Source organism: Typopeltis vanoorti, chromosome 15, assembly GCF_054136105.1.
Source record: "Typopeltis vanoorti isolate ZY-2024b chromosome 15, IOZ_Tvanoo_1.0, whole genome shotgun sequence".
Classification (NCBI taxonomy): domain Eukaryota; kingdom Metazoa; phylum Arthropoda; class Arachnida; order Uropygi; family Thelyphonidae; genus Typopeltis; species Typopeltis vanoorti.
In genome coordinates, this window is record NC_143563.1 from 116,684,738 (window position 1) to 116,705,302 (window position 20,565).

The following is a 20,565-nucleotide window of genomic DNA, read 5'->3' on the forward strand; positions in this document are numbered from 1 at the left end:
TAGCTTGCTCAATTTTAAAGCATAATATCCATGATGTTATACATGGTTGCCCATGCAGAAAAGTGTATAACATGGGAAAGTGATTACTCACAAATAGGTTATCATCAATTTCCTACTTAAGCAGTGGGAAATGGGAGAATGAGCGATCAATTAAAATGCTACTGGTGAATGTTCACATACACATGTGGAAGAAAATGTTGCTTCCTGGGTTTAAGAGGGAGAGATCACTGTTGTTGAGCATACACTCAACTCTTCCTCAGATGTTTGTGCAGCCACTGCCCCACAGAGTGTTGTGTATATTTAAATTCCCATTAAAAGTAAGGGGAATGATAACTGCAGAGGATGTTATCATCATCTTGAGAATATCTACAGCAGAAGGACGATTACAATTTCCCTTTCTTTAACTCTTCAGTACAGTTCCATTATATATACAACCAATAACTATTCATCATCTTTTTATTATTGTTTTTAAAATAACACAAGCCTTAAAGTCATTTACAAGCTTATACAAATACAAGCTTCTCCAGAGAAGGCTTTAACAGCATCCATGCTGCTTGTGTAGTACTGTAGTGGTAAGCCACCCTGAACCAAAGAAAGAATGTTTTAACTTTGATTATAGTTGCTGACTAGAGAAACTTTTTCTAAACCTTTCTTTGACTGGTTCCGAAGTTAATCTATCTGTGGCATATTGCATTACTGTTAGGAACCACAAGACAGGTGCCTGCCATATTCCCTTCACTGGATGCCATTTATCATTGATAACTTGTTATCATTGTTATCTCTGTTGGCTAAGGGAGTAGAGTGGAACTGAATGACTGCCCCTCAGTCTCCAAAAGTTACAAAAGGGTAAAATGGCCTTATCTACTCTCTTTTAGGAATATAAGCTATTACAAGACAGTGAAAGGATGCAGGGTCTGAACCTGCAGCAGTTGTGGTTGCAACAATCAGTGGCTTTTACCGACTTGATGCAAGCAATCTTAAATCCAAAATAAGATATCTGGTAACATTAAACTGGCTTGTCCACATCTGGTTCCAATATCATTTTATGAAAATCTATGTAAAGGATGAAAAAACATTCTGAATAATTCTGCATTCTTTTAAGTAATTTATTGTTGTTTAGTATATAAGTTAGAAAGCATCACCTAGCAGAAAACCCCCATATCAATGACTTGGGATTTTGAATACCTTCCATTTTTGAGACAGATGTCAGACAGTTCTAGTTTATTCAGAATCTCTATCTCAGATGACTTATCACATAATCTTAGATTGGTTTGTCAGTTTTGTAAAAGGGAAAATCTCTACCACTTCCATCAAGACAGATTAAATCTAACCTTTACTGAAATATTATAGACAGGATCTGAATCTCTCTTTCCCGAGCCAGATGATGCTTCATCATATCTAATGGCACAATGAATCTAATCTGCTATTAATTATAAGGGGGGGGGAAATATATATACATATATATATATAAGGAAACAAAATAAGTGTTAAATGAAAATAACATAAGAGAAAAAGCATAAGAGAACAAGAGAAAAAGCAGGCAAAAAGTTTAAAGTTTTAATCTAACATGCTTACCTATGAAAAGGGCAACAAGAAATGTTGATAACCTTTGTTCTTTGACTTCCACAATATGTGGTGATTCTCCAGGTGCATGTGTCCTGCTCATAACTGTTACACTAACAACATGAGAAACAGATCTTACAGTTGCAGCTGACATCCAAGGTCCACCAAGCAGGGCACAGCCTATTTGCATGTAGCCAATCAATAATAGGTCTAGGTGAAATCCAGAGCCTTTCTTCAGTTTTCTTTCCTTTTTACATACAATTAATCTGAAAAATATTCAAATATTTCAACTTATAAAACTTTACAATAATAAAAAAAGAAATAATTGCTTCATTATGGAATAATGACTCACTGTAGAGGGCAAAGTATTTCAGCTCATACGAAATTTTGGGACTTTAAAACATATTTACTATGCATTCATGGAAATTACCTACTTTGGGATAAAGATGCACTCCCAAGCCACATGAAAAAATGACATCTGATGTCTTCAACATTGATTCATAGGTTTTGTGAATACATTCAAGTTCACAAGCATGTACCTATACAATTTCTGAAATTGAAGTACACCACTACACTTGTATCAACTGACTTTGTGATTGTTTTAATATTACAGTTTAATCCTTGTTTTAAGTTACTGAATTAGCAAGTAAATGCTATATAGTTGTTTGCTGATTAACGATTACTCATGTGTCCCATTTTGAAACAAGTTTACCACCTAGACAATATGTGGTAGTTCTGTAACTTAACTATCAGTAAGAAAAATTAGACAAGTTAAATTTAGACAACTGGTCTTTGAAAGCTCACATACACATTGGAAAAAATTCTCTTAATCTCAGTAAACAAGCATCAATAACCAATTTAATCATCAATCACTATCCATCTGTTTCAGTGGAGTAGTCTGAAACACCAATTACAGATAATATTTTACAGTGTTTTACTTAGTATCATCAGAGCAAAATAATACAAAATGGATTTTATATAGCTGAGTGGTAGTGCTTCCACTCCCATAGTGCCTCAGTAGTGTAAGTGGAAGAACGACGGTATATTGTGCCCTTTGATTGGAAAAGGCCTGAGTTTGAGGATAAATCTTTATTTGTGCTTTTTCATTTGAAGGCATGTTAGCAGATCTCCTACAGTGGTAGCAGGGTTATTTCTCCATGAAACTCTGGTTTTTCATCACATACAGACAAATCAGCCTTCAGAACACATGCAATGTACAGACAAAAAATACTCTTGTTGATGGTGATGGGCAGTAGATGGCATTGATGGTTGTGTAGAAGGAGAATTAATAATAAATACAGACTACCAGAAGAAAGACTGTCACAGATTCAATTCTAGTTGCCAACTGAGAACTTTTTCTAGACTTTTCTAGCTAGGGGGTCTCACATTTGTTGGCAGAAGCACGTCTTTTTCATGGAAAATGATGTTTTTTACTCTTCATGTAATAAAATGCTCAGTAGAACTCACACTATTTCAGACAATATTATTATTATTATTACTACCCGAAGATCCCATGATGTCAGACACTCACCTAGGAAGTCCTTTTGTCATACACACAGTTCATCATACAGAATCTTAAACACACTTGAATTCTCTGCAAAAACCACACTCTCAGGCAAGGCATTCCAATCATTCACAACTCTGAATGCAAAAAACTTGCTTTTCATTCCCATGCCCTCCTTATACAGCTTCCAGGGATGACCTTTGGTTCTCAAATGATCTCTCATCGTTTTTCTGTAAAACCTCTCCAACATTGATCCTACAACAACAACCCCTTACTAACCTGTAGGTCTCTATCATATCACCCCCTCATCCTCCTATCCACTAGACTCTGCAGAGTGCATCTTCTCAAACTATTCTCATATTTGACATTCCAGAGATCAGAAACTACCTTAGTCGCCTCTGGACCTTTTCCAACATCTCTTTGTCTTTTTGAAAACCAGGTGACAAAATCTGTGCACAGTAGTCTAATCAGAGCCTTATACAATGGAACAAGAATCTTCTTACTTCTACAAGTCAATGTCCTCTGCATCACTTCCAGAATTCATTGTGTTGTCTCACAATTTTGGCAATGTGTCCTCTAAATTTTAGATACTTATTGACCAACATCTCTTATTTCCCCTGCCTCCAACAATGTTTCCCAAGCATAAATTCTACATCTTTGTTTCCCAAAATTTAAAACCTTATATTTGCAATATTGAACTGGTATCCCTACTCTCATGTCCGTTCACTCAATCTATTCTGGTCTTCTTGTAAGGCCACAACATCTGATGTGCTCTTCACAGTTTGTCCCAACTTTGCATCATCTGCAAACAACTGAATATTCCCATCCAAATCATCACCAATATCATTAACATACAGGTTACACAGCAATGGTCCTAAAACAGACTCATTAGTCACACCACTAGAGACTTTCCTCTTCCAGGATATTGCTCCTTCATACACAACTTGCTGATACCTATCAGATAGTCAATCTCCGATCAGATGCACTAATCTAATATCCTATCCCATCCACTCTAGTTTGAACTATCAACTTATCATGGGGTAATCTATCAAATGCCTTTGCAAAATCTAAGTATACTACTGTATATCCCTCTCATACACCTCAGGATTTAGGAATGCAAGATGATGGCAGTTGTCAGGTATGCAAAAGCATACCTGACAACTGCCATCATCTTGCATTCCTTCCATACCTGTTGTCAGGTATGCAAAAGCATGCCTGACAACTTCCATCAACTGAACTCAATTACTGGTGATGACTAAGGGGCTGATTGGCTACCTATTTCCAAAAGTTAAAGCTAAGTATTCTACTTACTCCCTTTTGGAATAAAAGGTATTAGAGGATTTATTTATTTATTTATTTATTTTTAATGCAAAAGGAATCAAAGCACATTTCATGTAATCCAGCAGAGTATAAAGACTGCTACTAAAAGAGACAAATATATCACCAAACAGAGCAACACTCAAATCCTGGATATCTTCTGTTATACACTGTTTTAAGTAATTATCCTCAGTAGCTGCATAAATTTCATTTCTTTTCATATGTTATTTCTTCCTTTCAACATATCCCCACAGATGAGAGCTCCCAGAATAATCACCTGCTTGGCTGAGTGGTTAGCATAGCTCTCTCCAGTCAAAAGGCTGCTGGTTTGCCCAAAACCCTGTGAGTGACCATACAGCATCCATTAACATCATATGTGAGTAACTAACAAGATGATTACTGAAGAAATCTGTCGATGCAAACCATTCACATCATCTTTTGCAGCCCTGGCCAATAGCAGCAGTTATTTAAAAAAAATGTATGTCTAACACACATCTCTATTAAATAACTAGTAATAAAAAATATATATATTTGTCCTGCTGACTTTTATCTCATACTCGATAACTTCAGCTCTACTATCTCCCCATAAATCTTACCATCTTAATTTCAGTTTGTGTTGGATGCAGTTTTCCTGTTATGGGGGGGGGGGGATCTACTGATGACTTCCTCCCACATATTCCCTGTATTATCATAAATACAATATCTCTTCCATCCAATCTCTGCTGCAATTTTATCCTTCTCCATCAAACAAGTCTCACTAATTTTTGGACAAGTCAGGCTAACAAATGCACCAAACATCTTACTCCAGTTTCTTAGGTTTACTGAAAATTAGTATAAATGATTGTAATATTCCCTGGGCCCATTTGTATCCTTAAATGACTGTTCCTATAATAAACATTCTTTGATATTTCCCCATTCTCTATTCATTTGCCTTAATGATGCCTGCAGAAAATATAACAAGCATCACCCACCCAAAAAGAAGCCCTACCTTGCTTGGGCATTTGCACTTCTATTCTCTTGGTGAATAAAACTTTCTGTAGACACCTAACTCCATATCCATTCAAATGCAATCAATCTATGCACTAACTAATCTGCAATCACAATCCTTTTTTTTTTTTTTGTTTCAACTATCTCTCTCTCTTTTTTACTTCTAGTAACCAATTCATATCTTGCATTTAACACATTCACACTGGGAAGCATTTTGTGCTGTATATTGTGAGTTAACCGATCTCATACAGAGGTAGCAGGATTTTTTTTCCTGGAAACTCGGGTTTTTCATCCCGCATATAGGCAAATAGGGTCTTCAGCATGCAATTTACAGAAAAAAAATACTAGTTGTGGAGGTGGGCGGTAGATGCCATTGATGGAGATGATTACTAGTAGAGGTTCGGTGTAGTGGTTGAGACAGTTGTATAAATAGTAAGTGTCCTCCTGCGATGAGTCTTCGGACTCCTTGGAGGTGTCATGAATAATAATATCGAAAAATATAGCTTAAGACAAAGCTTGGTGTGAATATGTTAAATCATGTATACTTGATTTTGTTGTTGTTGTTAAACCAAAAGTATTAACTCTTTCAACTCTCTCACTTGATATTTGAATAACTTAATTTACATCTTTAATCTTTGCACCAGAAAAACATTATTTCATCTTGCACTCTTCAAGCACAGTTTTGATTATGGAAATTATATGATATTGTTTCCTTACTCTCCCTTTGCTTTTTTTTCCCTTTCTTTCAGTGTTCTTTCTTACTTCCCTCTCTCTCTCTCTCTGCTAAGCCACTTACTTGATACTTCTCCCATTGTTTAAGCTTACATTATCTCTAACTGTCTGTGAAAGATCTTGTAAGCACTCTTTTTTCATTATTTCTGTTTCATCATTCTCAAATTCCAACACGTCTTTTGTGTTATTTCTGATGCACGCTATCATTATTCATATTTTATTCAATTATCAATCATTCAAGCATTCTTTTCTATGTTCTCTACAAGATGTACATTTTCATACCTCTTGTCACAAATGTTCTCCATTATCTCACTTTGGGAACATTTCCAAAACACAATTTTTGCTTTCCTCCTCAAAGCTTCTTCTCACCTTTGACAATGCACTGCATGCACAAACTGCAAATCACAAAGATCCTCACATTAAATTACCTGTACAGTGATGTCTTGGCCACAACTGTCCTGTTCCCATTTGTTATTATGGAACTGTAATATAACAGAAAACTTTAATAACTCAAATAAATACTATACAAGCAGTGTGCACAATTTGTATTGTGGACAAATAACCAGTTTGCAGAAATCAGAAACTATAGCTAGCTTCTCTTCTCACAAGAACTATATCTAATTTCAACAGGGAGAATCAGCATTTGTAGACCATGCCCTGACCACATAAACCACATGCCATCATTTATGTCACACCTCCTTGAAGTCTTGATGTCTGTTCAAGAAGTCCTGTGAGATCTTCGTTTGACCAAACCTAATCAAGAATAATTTCATTTCCAATTTAGGGCTATAAAAAGTAATTATCATTTGCAAAAGAAATTTTAAAAACAGCAAATGCTTTATCCCTTCCAGATGTATGTGTTTAGAGCTTGAAAAATGTGCTCATCTGCTTGTCCACGATGAGTACAAATTTTTAGTTGATGAGTAAAGAAATAAGTGAGGGGGGGGGTGTTGCTCAGTTTAATCTTCAGTTAAATTTACATAATGTGGATTCTATGGCATGCTTTATGTCATATAGTTTTTTTTTACCTTATCACATTTTACTTTACTGACGACTGTTCACATCGATTATCACTGATCTTGGTGGACACACTGCAAAAGTTGTAAAGATCACCTAAAAAATTGCTGTTATAATGTGGAGAATCCTAATGAATATGAATATGGAGGTGATAGTTCTTCTGCTGTATAAATAAGGCATTAATCAGGCTGCATCTGGATTTCTCCACAGATATCGTTACCAGGTTATACTGGCAATAAGGAAACACTGGAGAAAGTGCAGAGATGAATGAATAAGACTATCTCAGGTCTCTGGAATGTTGAGTATGAGGATGGAATGTAGTCGACACAGCTAGAAAAGAGGAGGAGATGTGATATGACTGAAACCATATCAGTTGGTGAGTGGACCTATCATCAGACAGATACAAGGGAACTGGCACAAAATAATGGTTGATGGGAGAATAAGAGGTCATCCCTGAAAACTGTACAAAATCACATGAGTAAGGAAGTGAAAAGAATATTGTTTACATGGTAAATGAGTGGAATGAGCTGCCAGAATGGGTAGGGAGTGCTTAGATGCTGAATATTTTCAAGGCAAGATTATTATAGTATAGTTAGCATAGAAATAAAGCCAGAAATGCCTGCTGGATTTCTATTCAGGACATAGATTATTTATTACTTACACCATGGTGTTAGTAATAAAAATGCGCACAAATTCACAAATTTGTGCACATTGATTTGCTAAATTTAGGATTTAGCAAATCAAGTATTCTCATTGGCTTAAACCACAATGTAAAATGACGGTACAACATAACAAAACTTCATGCCAGCTGGGAAGTCCCCTGTTAAACAAGGTTCAGTTGTTTTCGTCAGGGAACCAGGGCAAACAGTGCAAAGTCAGCTACTGTAACAAATCTGAGAACACATCACAACTCAACATCATCAGAGTTCAGGATTGGTACTATCAATGTAAGAAGTATCAATGAAAAAGAAATGGAACTAGCAGAAGAATTGGATAAGTACCAGATCAACATAACAGGTGTGAATGAAAAAAAAAAGGCAAAAACAGGTGAGATCTTTCTAAGCAGCAAATACAAAATCTTATATTCGGGCAATAACAATCAGGTAAAAAAGGGAGTAGTTATTGTATTCAACACTAAATATGATGATAATCTTCAATGGCAGACGATATCAAGTAGAGTGATGGACAAATATTAGAATGGGGAATTTGAAAATGAGACTTACTGGTGCTTTTGGTCTCACAGAAGGTTCTACCAAAGAAGAAATGAAGGAATTTTTTCAGGCATTAGAGAAAGTAGTGACACAATGAAAAAGGAAACGTTGGTCCCTGTTGGAGTATAGTGCCTATTGGCAAGTGAGTCCTTGGATTCCATGCAGCAGTTATCTAATATCAACATTACACACAATGCTGCTTCACCCAGGCTGACTAGTGAAATATTTGCCTGCCTGGTGAGCCAGTACAAATATTTTCAAACTCAGGGGGGTTTGAAATGCTTCTCCACATATCTTCATATGTGGAGAAGCATTTCAAACCCCCCTGAGTTTTTAAATAGCGGTCATCACACTGCAGGAGACATTTATCAGTCCCACACATGAGAAGTTCCAAGATCTATGGCATGACAGCCATGTGATTGAAAGAAGAACAGAATTTGTTCATAATTTTCTTGAAGACTTGAGAGCTGATTTAACAGATGAGCTTATATGTTGACAGTTATTCATGACTTAATTTTTAATGGTATTAACAACACCAAACAATTTAATCAAAAGATGTTTTGTTACGTGCTTATATTTCGCTGAATTTCAAACCAGCATCATCAGAGCACAACACACTTGTACATGCGACAGTGAGTAAGTGGAACAATACAATTGCAATCGACAAATGATCTAGAATACTATTTGGTGCTTTTTAATGTTGTGAAAAAAAACAGCTATGTGGGAGTTGCTTTTAGGATGACAGTCTCCCAAATTTTTGGAAAATTAATGCAACCATATTTGTTCAGGTTAGAAGAATTCTTCAAAACCATTGCTGACTCAAAAAAAAATCTTTCAGATTTGTAACGACTCCTAAATAGCACATTAGTTTTCTTCCATCTACACAGCTTGTGTAGATGGAAGGGGTGTCCAAAGCATGGTCTGTCAGTCCTGACTTGCCACAGTAATAGTAGCGAATGTATTTTTTATGTTCTTCCAGGCAGATTAACTGATCTTCCTGTTTGTCCATAGTAGGCCAAGTCGCAGTCACAGGGAACTTCATACACTCTTGGGTGTGTTAGAGGGTGAAGTTTATCCTTAGATGAGCGGATCAGGGTTGTTAGTTTGACATGAGGTTTGAAAGTGGTGCAAAGACCATATTTCATCAGTACTTCGGCTATATTTTCTGATGTACCTCTGACATAGGGAATAGAGATGGTCATGTTGTGTTCCTGTGTATTAGGGGAGGGAGGAGTAATAGGGCTGTGTAGTGTTTTATCTATTTTGTAGAAATTGCAGCTGTTGGCTAAGAACATATGGCACAGATATTTGAGTTCTGTGGTCAGAGCTGTATCGTTGGAACAAATGGCTCTGGCTCTGTGTGTTAAATGTTTATAAAATGCCATACTGTTGGACTGGATGATGATGTGATTTTTTATGTAGGTATCTTCCTGTGTGTGTTGGCTTTCTGTAAATGGGAAAAGATAGTGATCCATCTGAAAAGCGGGTGACTAATGATCATTTCTTGACACATTACCAAGTAGTGGAGCAGTTGATGACCTTTTCCATTATTTTTGAGTGTACTGAAGATAGGGCAATTGTTTGATGATTGACTTCTGTCTCCTTATTTTGGGAACTAGCTAAATAAAAGCCAGATTTCAAGCTATATAGGATAAATGCCAGATGAGTACGACAGCTTGAAGAGATAGCACAATGCAGGCATAAGTTATGGAGAACAAGTTTTTAATACAACTGGGGATGGACGATACCATCAAGGCCTAGAGATATAATGGTATCAAGCAAAGTGCGTATTTTTCTAATTCTGTTTGCAGAAATTTCAGAGGAGGCATACTGTTGTTATAATACATTCTGTTTTATTTCTTACCCTGCTTTGTCTTTGTGTTCTTTACTTATAATGGTCTGAATTAACTATCGGCTGCTACTATCTATCTATTTCTACTATATCCTATATTCTCATGCTCTATAGTCTAACAAATTTATTTGTTTAATGACTGTGCTAAGAGCCTGTGTAGCTCAGTGGATGTGGCGTTTGCACACCATGGCGCATGGCCACACGAAGGAAGACTTCGTTTCGAGTCTAGTCGGCGACTAGAGGAAATTTTTCTAAGCCTTTTTTCGACCGGTTCCCGAGTTAGTCGATCTCTGGTATGGGCAAGTGGGTTTTTCCTCCCGGAAACTCAGGTTTTTCGTCCTGTAAATTCAAGAAAATCGACCGTAGAACCCACATTATTTCAGACATTAAATATGTTGTGTTAGGATTAGGGACCACGAAATGGCGGCACATTTGAGCCGTCTCTCTTCACTGTAAACCACTTAATTAGTGATAGCCTTGGGCCATCTATCTCTGATTGGTACCAGTGGAGATTGAACTGCCCACTCAGTCTCCAAAAGTTAAATAGGTCTAAATGGCCTCGCCTACTCCCCGTACACGGGAATAAAAAGGCGTTAGGTGATTTTTTTTTTTTTTTTGACTGTGCTAGTTAGACTATATATTGAGTGCAAGATTATAAGATTTTAAACCAAAGACAAAGCAGATATCGTTTCTATTCACTGCTTATATTAATCCTTACCTTAAATTAGTTGTGGCTTAATTATTGATAATATAAACTTCTATTTTAAACAGGTTTAAAATTTTCAGGAAAGTGCATTGACAGAATCAATCCAATGTGTTGTTCACAAACCATTTACTTAAATCAAAAAGGAATATTTACAGTATGATTCACATTAACATATATATACATCATCATCATCATCATCAAATTCCTGCCATGTACCCTCAAGGGGTGTACAGGATATGATAGTACTATATGCAAAATTTACATCATTACTAACTTCCTATCTACAATTTTCCTCCAAATCAGTCTGTTACTTGTCAAGACTCCAACATAACCAGATTGTCTTACAGAAATATCTTATATTTCTATCGTCTAAGGCACTTTGTACCGTATCAATCCACCTATATCTTGGTCTTCCTCTGGGTCGTTTTCCTGCCAACCTGGCAGAGAACACTTGTTTTGCTAATCTTTCCTCTCCCATTCTATTTAAGTGACCATACCATCTGAGATTAGCTCTGCTAACGCATTCCTGGATGCTGACAATGTCCAGTTCTTGTCTAATATCCTTATTTTTAATATGATGTTGCCATTGATGCCATCTGTTCATGCCTCTAATCTTTTTCAGGATTCTCATATATGCGGTCTCTAGTCTTTGGTCAAGTGTTTTACTTCTGACCAAGCTTTCAGATCCATAAGTTAAAACTGGTTTGAACACTGTCTTCTATACAGCTAATTTAATGTTCCGACTAATTTCTCCCTTATTCCATATGAATTTATTCAATTGACTTCCTACCATACCAGCATTGTTGATTCTGTTGTCTATTTCGATATTTAATTTACCATCTTCAGTAAAAATCGTGCCTAAGTAGCTGAAATGTTTTACTTGTTCCACAGGTTCTCCATTCACAACACAGTTGACATTTTTAACGATTCTGCCTATTTTCATTATCTTTGTCTTGTTATTGCTGACCTTCATACCATATCTATTACAACAGTTATTCAATTTAGTCAGGGAATCTTGCAGACTTGTAGCGGATTTATTCGGAAGTATAATATCGTCTGCATAAAGCAAAGAGCTGACATTAACATCTCCAATTTTGATATCATGTTTAATACCACTTTCCTTCATAATGTGATCCATATAGATAATGAATAACAGAGGGGATGGTGTACATCCTTGTTTCACACCAGATTTAACATTAAACCATCTTCCTGTACTTCCTTCAATTCTATCTGCTAACTTACAACTCAAATAAAGACTAAGTATTACTTGATATAATGCCCCATTGACGCCATATAACTATAGCATATTGAATAGCTTCTCTCTTGGCACCTTGTCATATGCCTTTTCCAAATCGACAAAATTTAAATACAGATCTTTGTTATATTCCCATGATTTCTTGACTATTCATCGTAAAGTGAAGATCTGATCCTGACAGCCTCTATTTGACCTGAATCCAGCTTGTTCTTCACCAAGCTTTTCTTCCACAATTCTTCTCAACTGTTTCTCAAGTATACTTGCATATATCTTATAAGGAACACTCAATAGGGATATACCTCTGTAATTCTCACATTCAGTTTTATTTCTCTTTTTATATATAGGTACTATGAGAGCTCTACTCCAATCCAGGCATTCTGAAGTATGCAGTGCAGCCACTGTAAGAATTTTATACCACCATACTTCAGCATTTCTGGTCGAATATCATCTACTCCTGCTGCTTTTCCACGTTTCAAGCCTTTGATGGCTTTTTCTACTTCAAGTATGGATATATATTCCTGACTGCATGCCTGGTCAGTGTGTTTTATCACAGTGCTGTCATCACTGCTTGTTTCATTTAGCAAATTTTCAAAGTAATTACTCCATGTTTCAAGGATATATTTTTCTCCCGTTTTCATTTCAACTTTATCATCTCTAACTTCTTTTACAGCACTCTTTCCTTCATTCCTAAGCTTCTTCAACAAACGCCAGAATATCTCACCACCTACTTGATGTTTATTTTCTATGTTCTTGCCAAAATCCTCCCATGGCTTTTGCTTAGCTAGTTTTACACAGTGTTTAGCTTTCTTACATTTGTCTCTGTATTCTCTAAGAGCACAAGCTGACTTATTCGCCAGGAACTTTTGATATGCTTTCTTCTTTCCCTTCACTTCCTCTTTAACTTCCTGTGTCCACCATGGAGTTCTAATTTTTCTATCCTTGCAGACAACTTCACCACATGCCTCTCTAGCTGAATCAATCAGGGTTTTCTTCAAGGCTTGCCACTGAATCTCCAAGGTTTGGTTCCTGTTCTCAAGCTCTTTCGTTTTTTCTTCAATCGTGATTGTGTATTTTAGGCTACAGTTCACATCTGAGAGCTGATCAACTTTTATTTGCTTTAAAACTTTCTTACATGTCATTCTTTTCAATATGAAATACAATTTTATCCTGCTCAAGACTAAATAGTGATCACTTCCAATTTCAAATCCTCTGTACACTCTGGTGTCCTGCACCAGGGAGAAAACATCACTATCAACAATAACATGTCAATGAGACTTTTCTTATTCCTTGCCTGTGAATTTGTGCACATTTTTATGTTGGAACATGGTGTTAGTAATAACCAGTCCATGTCCTGAGCAGAAATCCAACAGGTATTTGCCATTATTATTAGCTTTGGTCTTTTCTCCAAATTTTTCCAAAACATTTTTGTATGTCTAACAATCACTTCCTACTCTGCTATTTACATCCCCAACAAGGACCAACTTTTCCTTTTTTATTGTGTCAGTAGCTTTCTCTAGAGCCTCAAAAAATTTGTCCACTTCTACCTTAGTAGAACCTTTTGTGGGGACTTATTTTTGCCTATATAATGAGACTTATATAGGCACAAATAAGTGTCATTGTCAAGTTCCACTGATATTTGCCCAAATCACTCTATTGACACTGTCTGCCATTCAAGATGAGCTTCGTATTTTGTGTTGAATACTATTGCTACTCCTTCTTTTCCTTGATTGTCCTTGCCTGAATATAACATTTTGTATTTATTGCTCAGAAAGATCTCACTAGTTTTTGTCATTTTTGTTTCAGTCACCCCTATTATGTTGATCTGGTACTTATCTAATTCCTCCGCTAGCTCCATTTCTTTGCCATTCAGGCTTCTTATGTTGATAGTACTGATCTTTAACTCTGGTGATGTTGAGTTGGGGTGTGTTTTCAGATTTGTTCCAGTTGCTGACTTTTCGCCCTGGTTCCCTGGCGAAAACAACGGGGGCCTTGTTTAACTGGGTGACGCCCCAGCCAGCATGAAATTTTGTCATGTTGTACCATCATTTTGTATTATGGTTTAACCAATAGGAATACAATTTGGTCGGCTAAATCCAAAATTGCCAGCCCATCCTCGTTCGTTCAGTATCCAGGTAGATACCCAACAGGGTGCACCACGAGAAGGTGAGGATTGGACATTAGGTCAGAAGCCCTAGTCGGTTCTCCGCATTCCTTTAAAGGCTATGTGGAGGTCTCCTCTCAGTTATACAGCTTTGACCTTTAAGCACCCCCATATATATACAATTTCATTAAAATTCTTTTGTTATTCTCAATTCTTCCAAATCCAACCTTAGTTTCTAATTTTCTTCCTTTAAAGCTAATTCACAATCTAGAATTATATCAGTCATATACACATTAACTGACAATAAGGCATACCTTGTGTAAGCCTAATTCAATATCAATATAAATTATCACAAACAGATACAGTTGATATATATTCTTGTTCAGAATTATTTCATATATAACTACTTACAATTCTCGTTCAGCATTTGTTCTTGATTTCCCACTAAATTTCCTCCTTGTCCAAGTCGTCGATTATTCCATGCCCTATAGGACCCTTAACATTGTGGCAATGTGCAGCTCTTTCTTAGCTAGACAATCGACACAACATTTCTCATGTGGTGCCGGACCCAGGTAAGAGACCACAACCCTACAATGCTTCTCTTTAGGTTATCGATGGAGGAACTAATGTGACGGTGGACCCAGGTAAGAGAAGAAATAGAAAACCCTAAGACAAAATTCCTTCTTGACAACTTGCCTTATATATGCCTGGACTTCCATTGTACGCATGCGTGTGTTTCTCGAACTTTCAATATATGGTCCTATATTGACCTTTTAACATGCTGATGTCATTCTTCATGCATCTTTGGAAATTTCCATCTATGGCAATTGTTAGAATTCTTCACTATTCTTAGATTTAAACTTACTGATTAGACATGAGTTAACAGCATTACATGATGATGTTGTCATGTGCCACATTACTTAAAAAAAAGGCTCATGGTTAATTTATTACAAGATTATCACAGACAAACTATCATTTCTCTAAGTACATTCCCCTTAAAAAAACATGTAAAAGCGAACATTATAAGTTACATAATTACACATCATGAGAGATTTTACACTGTGAATAGGTTTGTGAAATAGTGAGAGGGAATTTGTCTTGGTTGTCTAGAGATGAAGAAAAAAACTAATGCCAAGAGGTCTGGCTTATTATTATTATTATTCGTGACACCTCCAAGGAGTCTGAAGACTCATTGCAGGAGGATACCTATTACAACTGTCTCCACCGAACCTCTAATACCAATTATCGCCATCAACCGCCCATCACAACTAGTATTTTTTGTCTGTAAATGGCGTGTATTCTGAAGGGCCGATTTGTCTGTATGTGGGGATGAAAAACCCGAGTTCCCGGAGGGAAAAACCCTGCTACCACCGCATGAGATTGGCAAACTCACCTTTGATTGAAAAAGTCCACGTAAAGATTCCCTCCGTCATGACGAGAATCGAACTTAGGCCTATTCCAATCGAAGGGCACAATGTACTGTTGTTCTTCCAATTGCACTACGGAGGCGTTATCTTCAGGAGATATTGCCATTGTATTATTAGTATGCTAGACAGGTGGAAAAGTGTAAGGACAGACGTTGCATCTCATAGCCTTAGTGAGGGACCAGAATGCTTGATTACTATGTGACCAAAAAACAAACTTAGTGCATCTGGCTCTTATAAAGTCAGATTCAGATTGATGATGACTTTTTTTTTTTTTTTTTTTTGCAGTTGTTATAACCTGTAGTATAAATTAAATGAGAAGCTGAAGTTTTTGACTTGAGCCATTGGGAATATACTGAATTTTTGGTTTAGACTACTTTTGCACAGCTGCTGGAGAATCACAGTTTGAAAAAGGGTTGATGATAATAATTATTATTATTATTTTATTTTTTATGGATTGTAAAAGGATGTTGGTTATCATTGATTCTTCTAATGATTTTAGAAAAAGTGAAGGTAAAATACTGACCAATTCAACAGAGCATTGTCCATGAAAGTATCTGTAGAAGAATCACAATGCAGAAATAGAGAGAGTAACTGAAGTGGATATATGAGAGAGGGATCATTAAGTGGCAGGATTGCCATCTGGATAGAATCAAGCAATCTCAGAGAAATTTGGAGCACCAACCACAAATATGGGAACAATATTCCACGGTAGGGTGAATTTGGGATTTGTACAGAGTTAGCATCTGAAGTAGCATCTTGTGCAAAAAAAAAAAAAAAAAAAAAAAAGTACACCACATTTTTTGGCAGCTGCAGAAGCTATAATTGAAATGTGCTTGTGCCAGGAAAGATCAGAGGTGTAGATCAGTTTGAAGAGAAATTTTATTGTGTTTGGATACCTCAGTATTATTGAAGGCATGGGAGAGGGAATGTGAGCTCTTTTGTTGCAAGAGATTAGACAGGACTGAATTTTGGTGGAATTGAAGTCTACAAAGTTGTCCTTGCCACATTGGGATGTAGCTAGGAGATCAAGGTTCACACCACTGGTCGTGATGGATCTTGAGTCTAATACTTGAGCAATACAAGGTTTGTCAAATGATAAGAATGAAGAGTGTACTGTTATCAGCAAATCTATGGAATGGTTGGATGTCTGTGAGAGCAGGTCATTTATATATAAAACAGGAAGAGAGTTGGTAAAAGCACTGGTGGGGAAATCTGAAAAGAGAACACCGTCCACCAGGACATGTAGTGAGTGTCCAGTGAGAAAGTTGGTGATCCAGTTGTAGAGTGTGGAAGGCAAATCCTAGGATGGCAGTTTGCTAAGTAGGCTCCTGTGACAAAGCTGATCAGATGCATTTAAAATATCAAGGGCAACCACTTGAGTTTCTCCAAATTTTTTCATGGCTTGAGTCCAAAGGTGGTTGATGAAAGCTAGAAGATTAGTTGTATATCATAAATAGCAGAATCTATATGTTGGTCACTGATTAGTCGATAGCTCTCTAGTTGGTTCAAGAGTTGGTTGTTGATGACCTTCTCCATAATTTTAGAGAGAACAGAAGGGAGAGTTATTGGTTGGTAGTGCATTGGTTGACTTTTATCACCTTTATTTGGGATGGGCCCATTTCCATTTTGTAGGGAAGAAACCAGTTGAATAAGAGAGGATGAAGAGACGATAGGTGTTAGTTCTAGAGGTGCACAAGTTTTTAACACAACAGGCAGGATACCATGAAAATCAGATGCTTTGTTTGTGTTCAGGTTATTAAGCATTTTTCAGATTTCTTTCTGCCAGAAGACTATGGGTGACACGAAGAGAGTAGTTCTTGGGGGGGGGGGACTTTGCTCAGGTCATTAATCCAGGAACTGTAAGAGAAGAGTGATGGTAGTAAGTTGGCCTTGTCTTTAGTTGAGGCAATTACAGTATTATCCAGATGTGAGAGTGGTGGAAACCTGGGTAGGCAAAAGCTGTGCCCTGTTGCTTTGGCAAGGGACCAGAAAGAGTGACTGTCATTTGGGCATGAGGCAAGTTTGCAGTATTTGGCCCTTTCAAAGTCTGATTTGGATTTGGTGATGTTTCTTTTACAGTTGTTGCAAGCTGCGATATAGACAGAGTTGAGAAGGTAGGCCTTTGGTCTAGAAGCAGTATGCAGAGTTGTTTCTTTTACTGCATTGGCATAATTTTTTGAGAACCAAAGTATGGATAGTAGCTGTGAATTTGGAGTCGAATAAGGGACTAATGCCTTTATTCCTGTGATGATGATTTCCATTATTTAGTCTGAGCAGGTGTTTGGATTAGGTGAAATGAAGCAATATTCGGACTATGGGAAGGATGAATAGAAGTCATGGAGGGTGTCTCATTTGGTGCCCTGTAGTGCCAAAGAACATGAGCCTGAGAACTAGTAGGTGAAGGTTGTTCTGTGGCAAAAGAGACTTGTATGAGGTTGTAATCTGAGTTACAAAGGTGGGAACTGATACCCGTAGCATACTTGGAAGGGGTGCTTGTTAGGAATAAGTCAAGTGTATTGGCAAATTGGAGAGGGGGAGGTTGTCAGGCATCCCGATAAGGAGATCTGTGATAGGTCACTGCTAATGGCCAACACCTTGGCATCCCTTCCAGTTTGATTGGTGAAACTGAAGAATGGAAGTCAACGTGAGGTGTGGACGCTGAAGTCTCCAAGACAGCTAACCTCACTATTAGGATATTTTGACTGTAGAAAGTCAAGCTTCAGAAAGACTAATTTACAGTAGAATTGGTACTATTATTATTGACACTCTCCCTCATGAACAGGCCGGTTTCAGGCCTGGGCACAACTGTGAAGATCAAGCTTTGGCCTTAACGACTCATATAAAATCTGGTTTTGAAAAACGCGTTAAAACTGGTGCAGTCTTTATAGACTTGACATATATGACCCTGTATGAAGGAACAGCATGATCTACAAGCTCCTTTAAATGTAAAAAAAATGACCCATCTGATCAACACTATTCTGTCTAATAGAACAATATGGGTAGTTCGAGATGATGATGATATGAGCAAGCCAAGAACACTTAACAATGGACTCCCACAAGTGTCAGTCTGGCCCCCTCTTCTTTTCAATTTGTAAATTTCTGATCTTCCAAGGACGTCTAGAAAATTCATATATGCTTTAAGGAGGGGGGGGGTAGATATACAGTCCTTAGGGAGGCAGTTGAATGTATGAATGAATATAATATGCCTGAGCGAGGACATCAAATCAGAATGGGATAGTTAATATAAGGCATCAAGGTAGGGTTGGGGCTAATGGGGGTCTTAAATTCATGTACACCAATGCTAGGAGTATTAGGAACAAGAAGGAAGAGTTTCTGGCCATGGTTGGCACTTCCAGACCACAGGTTATTGGTATTAGTGAATCATGGCTGACTGTAGATGATATAGCTAGTGGGATTGAATGTGATGGGTATAGTGTGTTCAGGAATGACAGGGAGAATAAAATGGGAGGAGGAGTATTGTTGATGATAGCTGATGAGCTACAGCCAAGGAGAATAGAAGTTAGTTTGCAGGATAGAGAAAAGAGCACATTTGAGGCAATTTGGTGTGAGATTGTGGCTAGCAGAACTAAATATACAATTGGGTGCTGCTAAAGACCAGGTGATGGAAAAGATGGTGGTGATAGTATGCACAAGCAAATAGAAGAAATGAGTAGAAAGAGGGTAATTATTATGGGGGGTAATTATTATGGGAGATTTCAACTATGGTCGCATTGATTGGAGTGAGGAGAGGACACATGGGAGGAAGGAATTGGATTTTATGCAGTTATTAAGGGATAACTATCTGTGACAGCATGTAATGGAAAATACTAGGGGTCAGAGAGTGCTTGACCTAGTAATTACATCTGAGGATTTGGCTGTAACAAATATGACCACATTGCCACCAACTGGTGAGAGTGATCATAGGGTCTTGACTTGGGAGGTGGCTAAAGGTGTAGAATTTTCAATTAAGACAGGGTACATGTGGAATTATTGGGCTGGAAAGTATGACGAGCTTAGGAGTTTGATTGGTTCAGTGCCATGGCATGTACAACTGCAAGGACTAGAAGTTGATAGTGCATGGGAGGCAGTTAAGAAGTGTTTGCATGAAGCAATGGCTGACTGTATACCTGGAGTCCGAATAATAAATCAAGTAGGGGTTAAATGGATGAATAACACCATTAAGCTTGAGCTGCAAAAAAAGAAACAACTATGGAGGGAATTTAAGGAGAAAATGACCGGCAGGCGCATGAACGGTATAAAGCGCAGGCCAGAAGGGTAACCAGTGTGGTAAGAAAAGCAAAAAAGGATTATGAAAGAACATTGGCCATGCAGGCAAAAGAGAATCCTAAACAGTTTTTTAGATATGTAGCAAGTAAAAGGAAAAATGTACATGGCAGAATGATTTTAAAGAATGCCGATGGTAGGGAGGTAACTGAAACAGTTGATATAGTTGAGTTACTGAGTGAGCACTTTGCAAGTATGTATCATTCAGGTAGTGACATTGCAGAAACGAATAAACCAGTAGATTATATGGGAATTGTGGTGAATGAAGTGGAGGTGAGTAGTCTATTGCATAACCTCAATGTCAATACATCCGTGGGATTGGATGGTATACCAGCTTGTGTCATACGAGAAGCAGCTAAAGAATTGTCAGTACCCTTGACCATTTTGTTTAATTTGAGTCTCGGGTCTGGGTTAGTCCCGAGGGGGTGGAAAGAGGGGAAAATAGTTCCACTGCATAAAGGTGGTTCCAAGATTGCTGTTGTAAATTACCGACCGATTAGCATATCAGGAATCATTGTCAAGGGTCTTAGAGAAATTAGTCAAGAAAAGAATACAGGATTGGATAGATGAAAATGGGGGACAACATGGTTTTGTGAAGAGTAGATCATG

General features: G+C 37.4%; 1 protein-coding gene across 6 annotated transcripts in view; it reads right to left on the bottom strand.

Annotated features, from left to right (window-relative positions):
* The window catches only part of Ae2 (anion exchange protein Ae2), an 834,322-nt gene that overhangs the window by 82,000 nt on the left and 731,757 nt on the right, over positions 1-20,565 (bottom strand). For 5 of the 6 annotated variants that reach the window (XM_090404845.1, XM_090404844.1, XM_090404848.1 and 2 more), the window contains one exon: positions 1,576-1,829. In XM_090404845.1, the coding sequence (XP_090260971.1) occupies positions 1,576-1,829 (254 nt within the window). Of the gene's footprint in view, positions 1-1,575; positions 1,830-20,565 lie in introns of those variants that run through there. The other variant, XM_090404846.1, reaches the window with a different exon arrangement.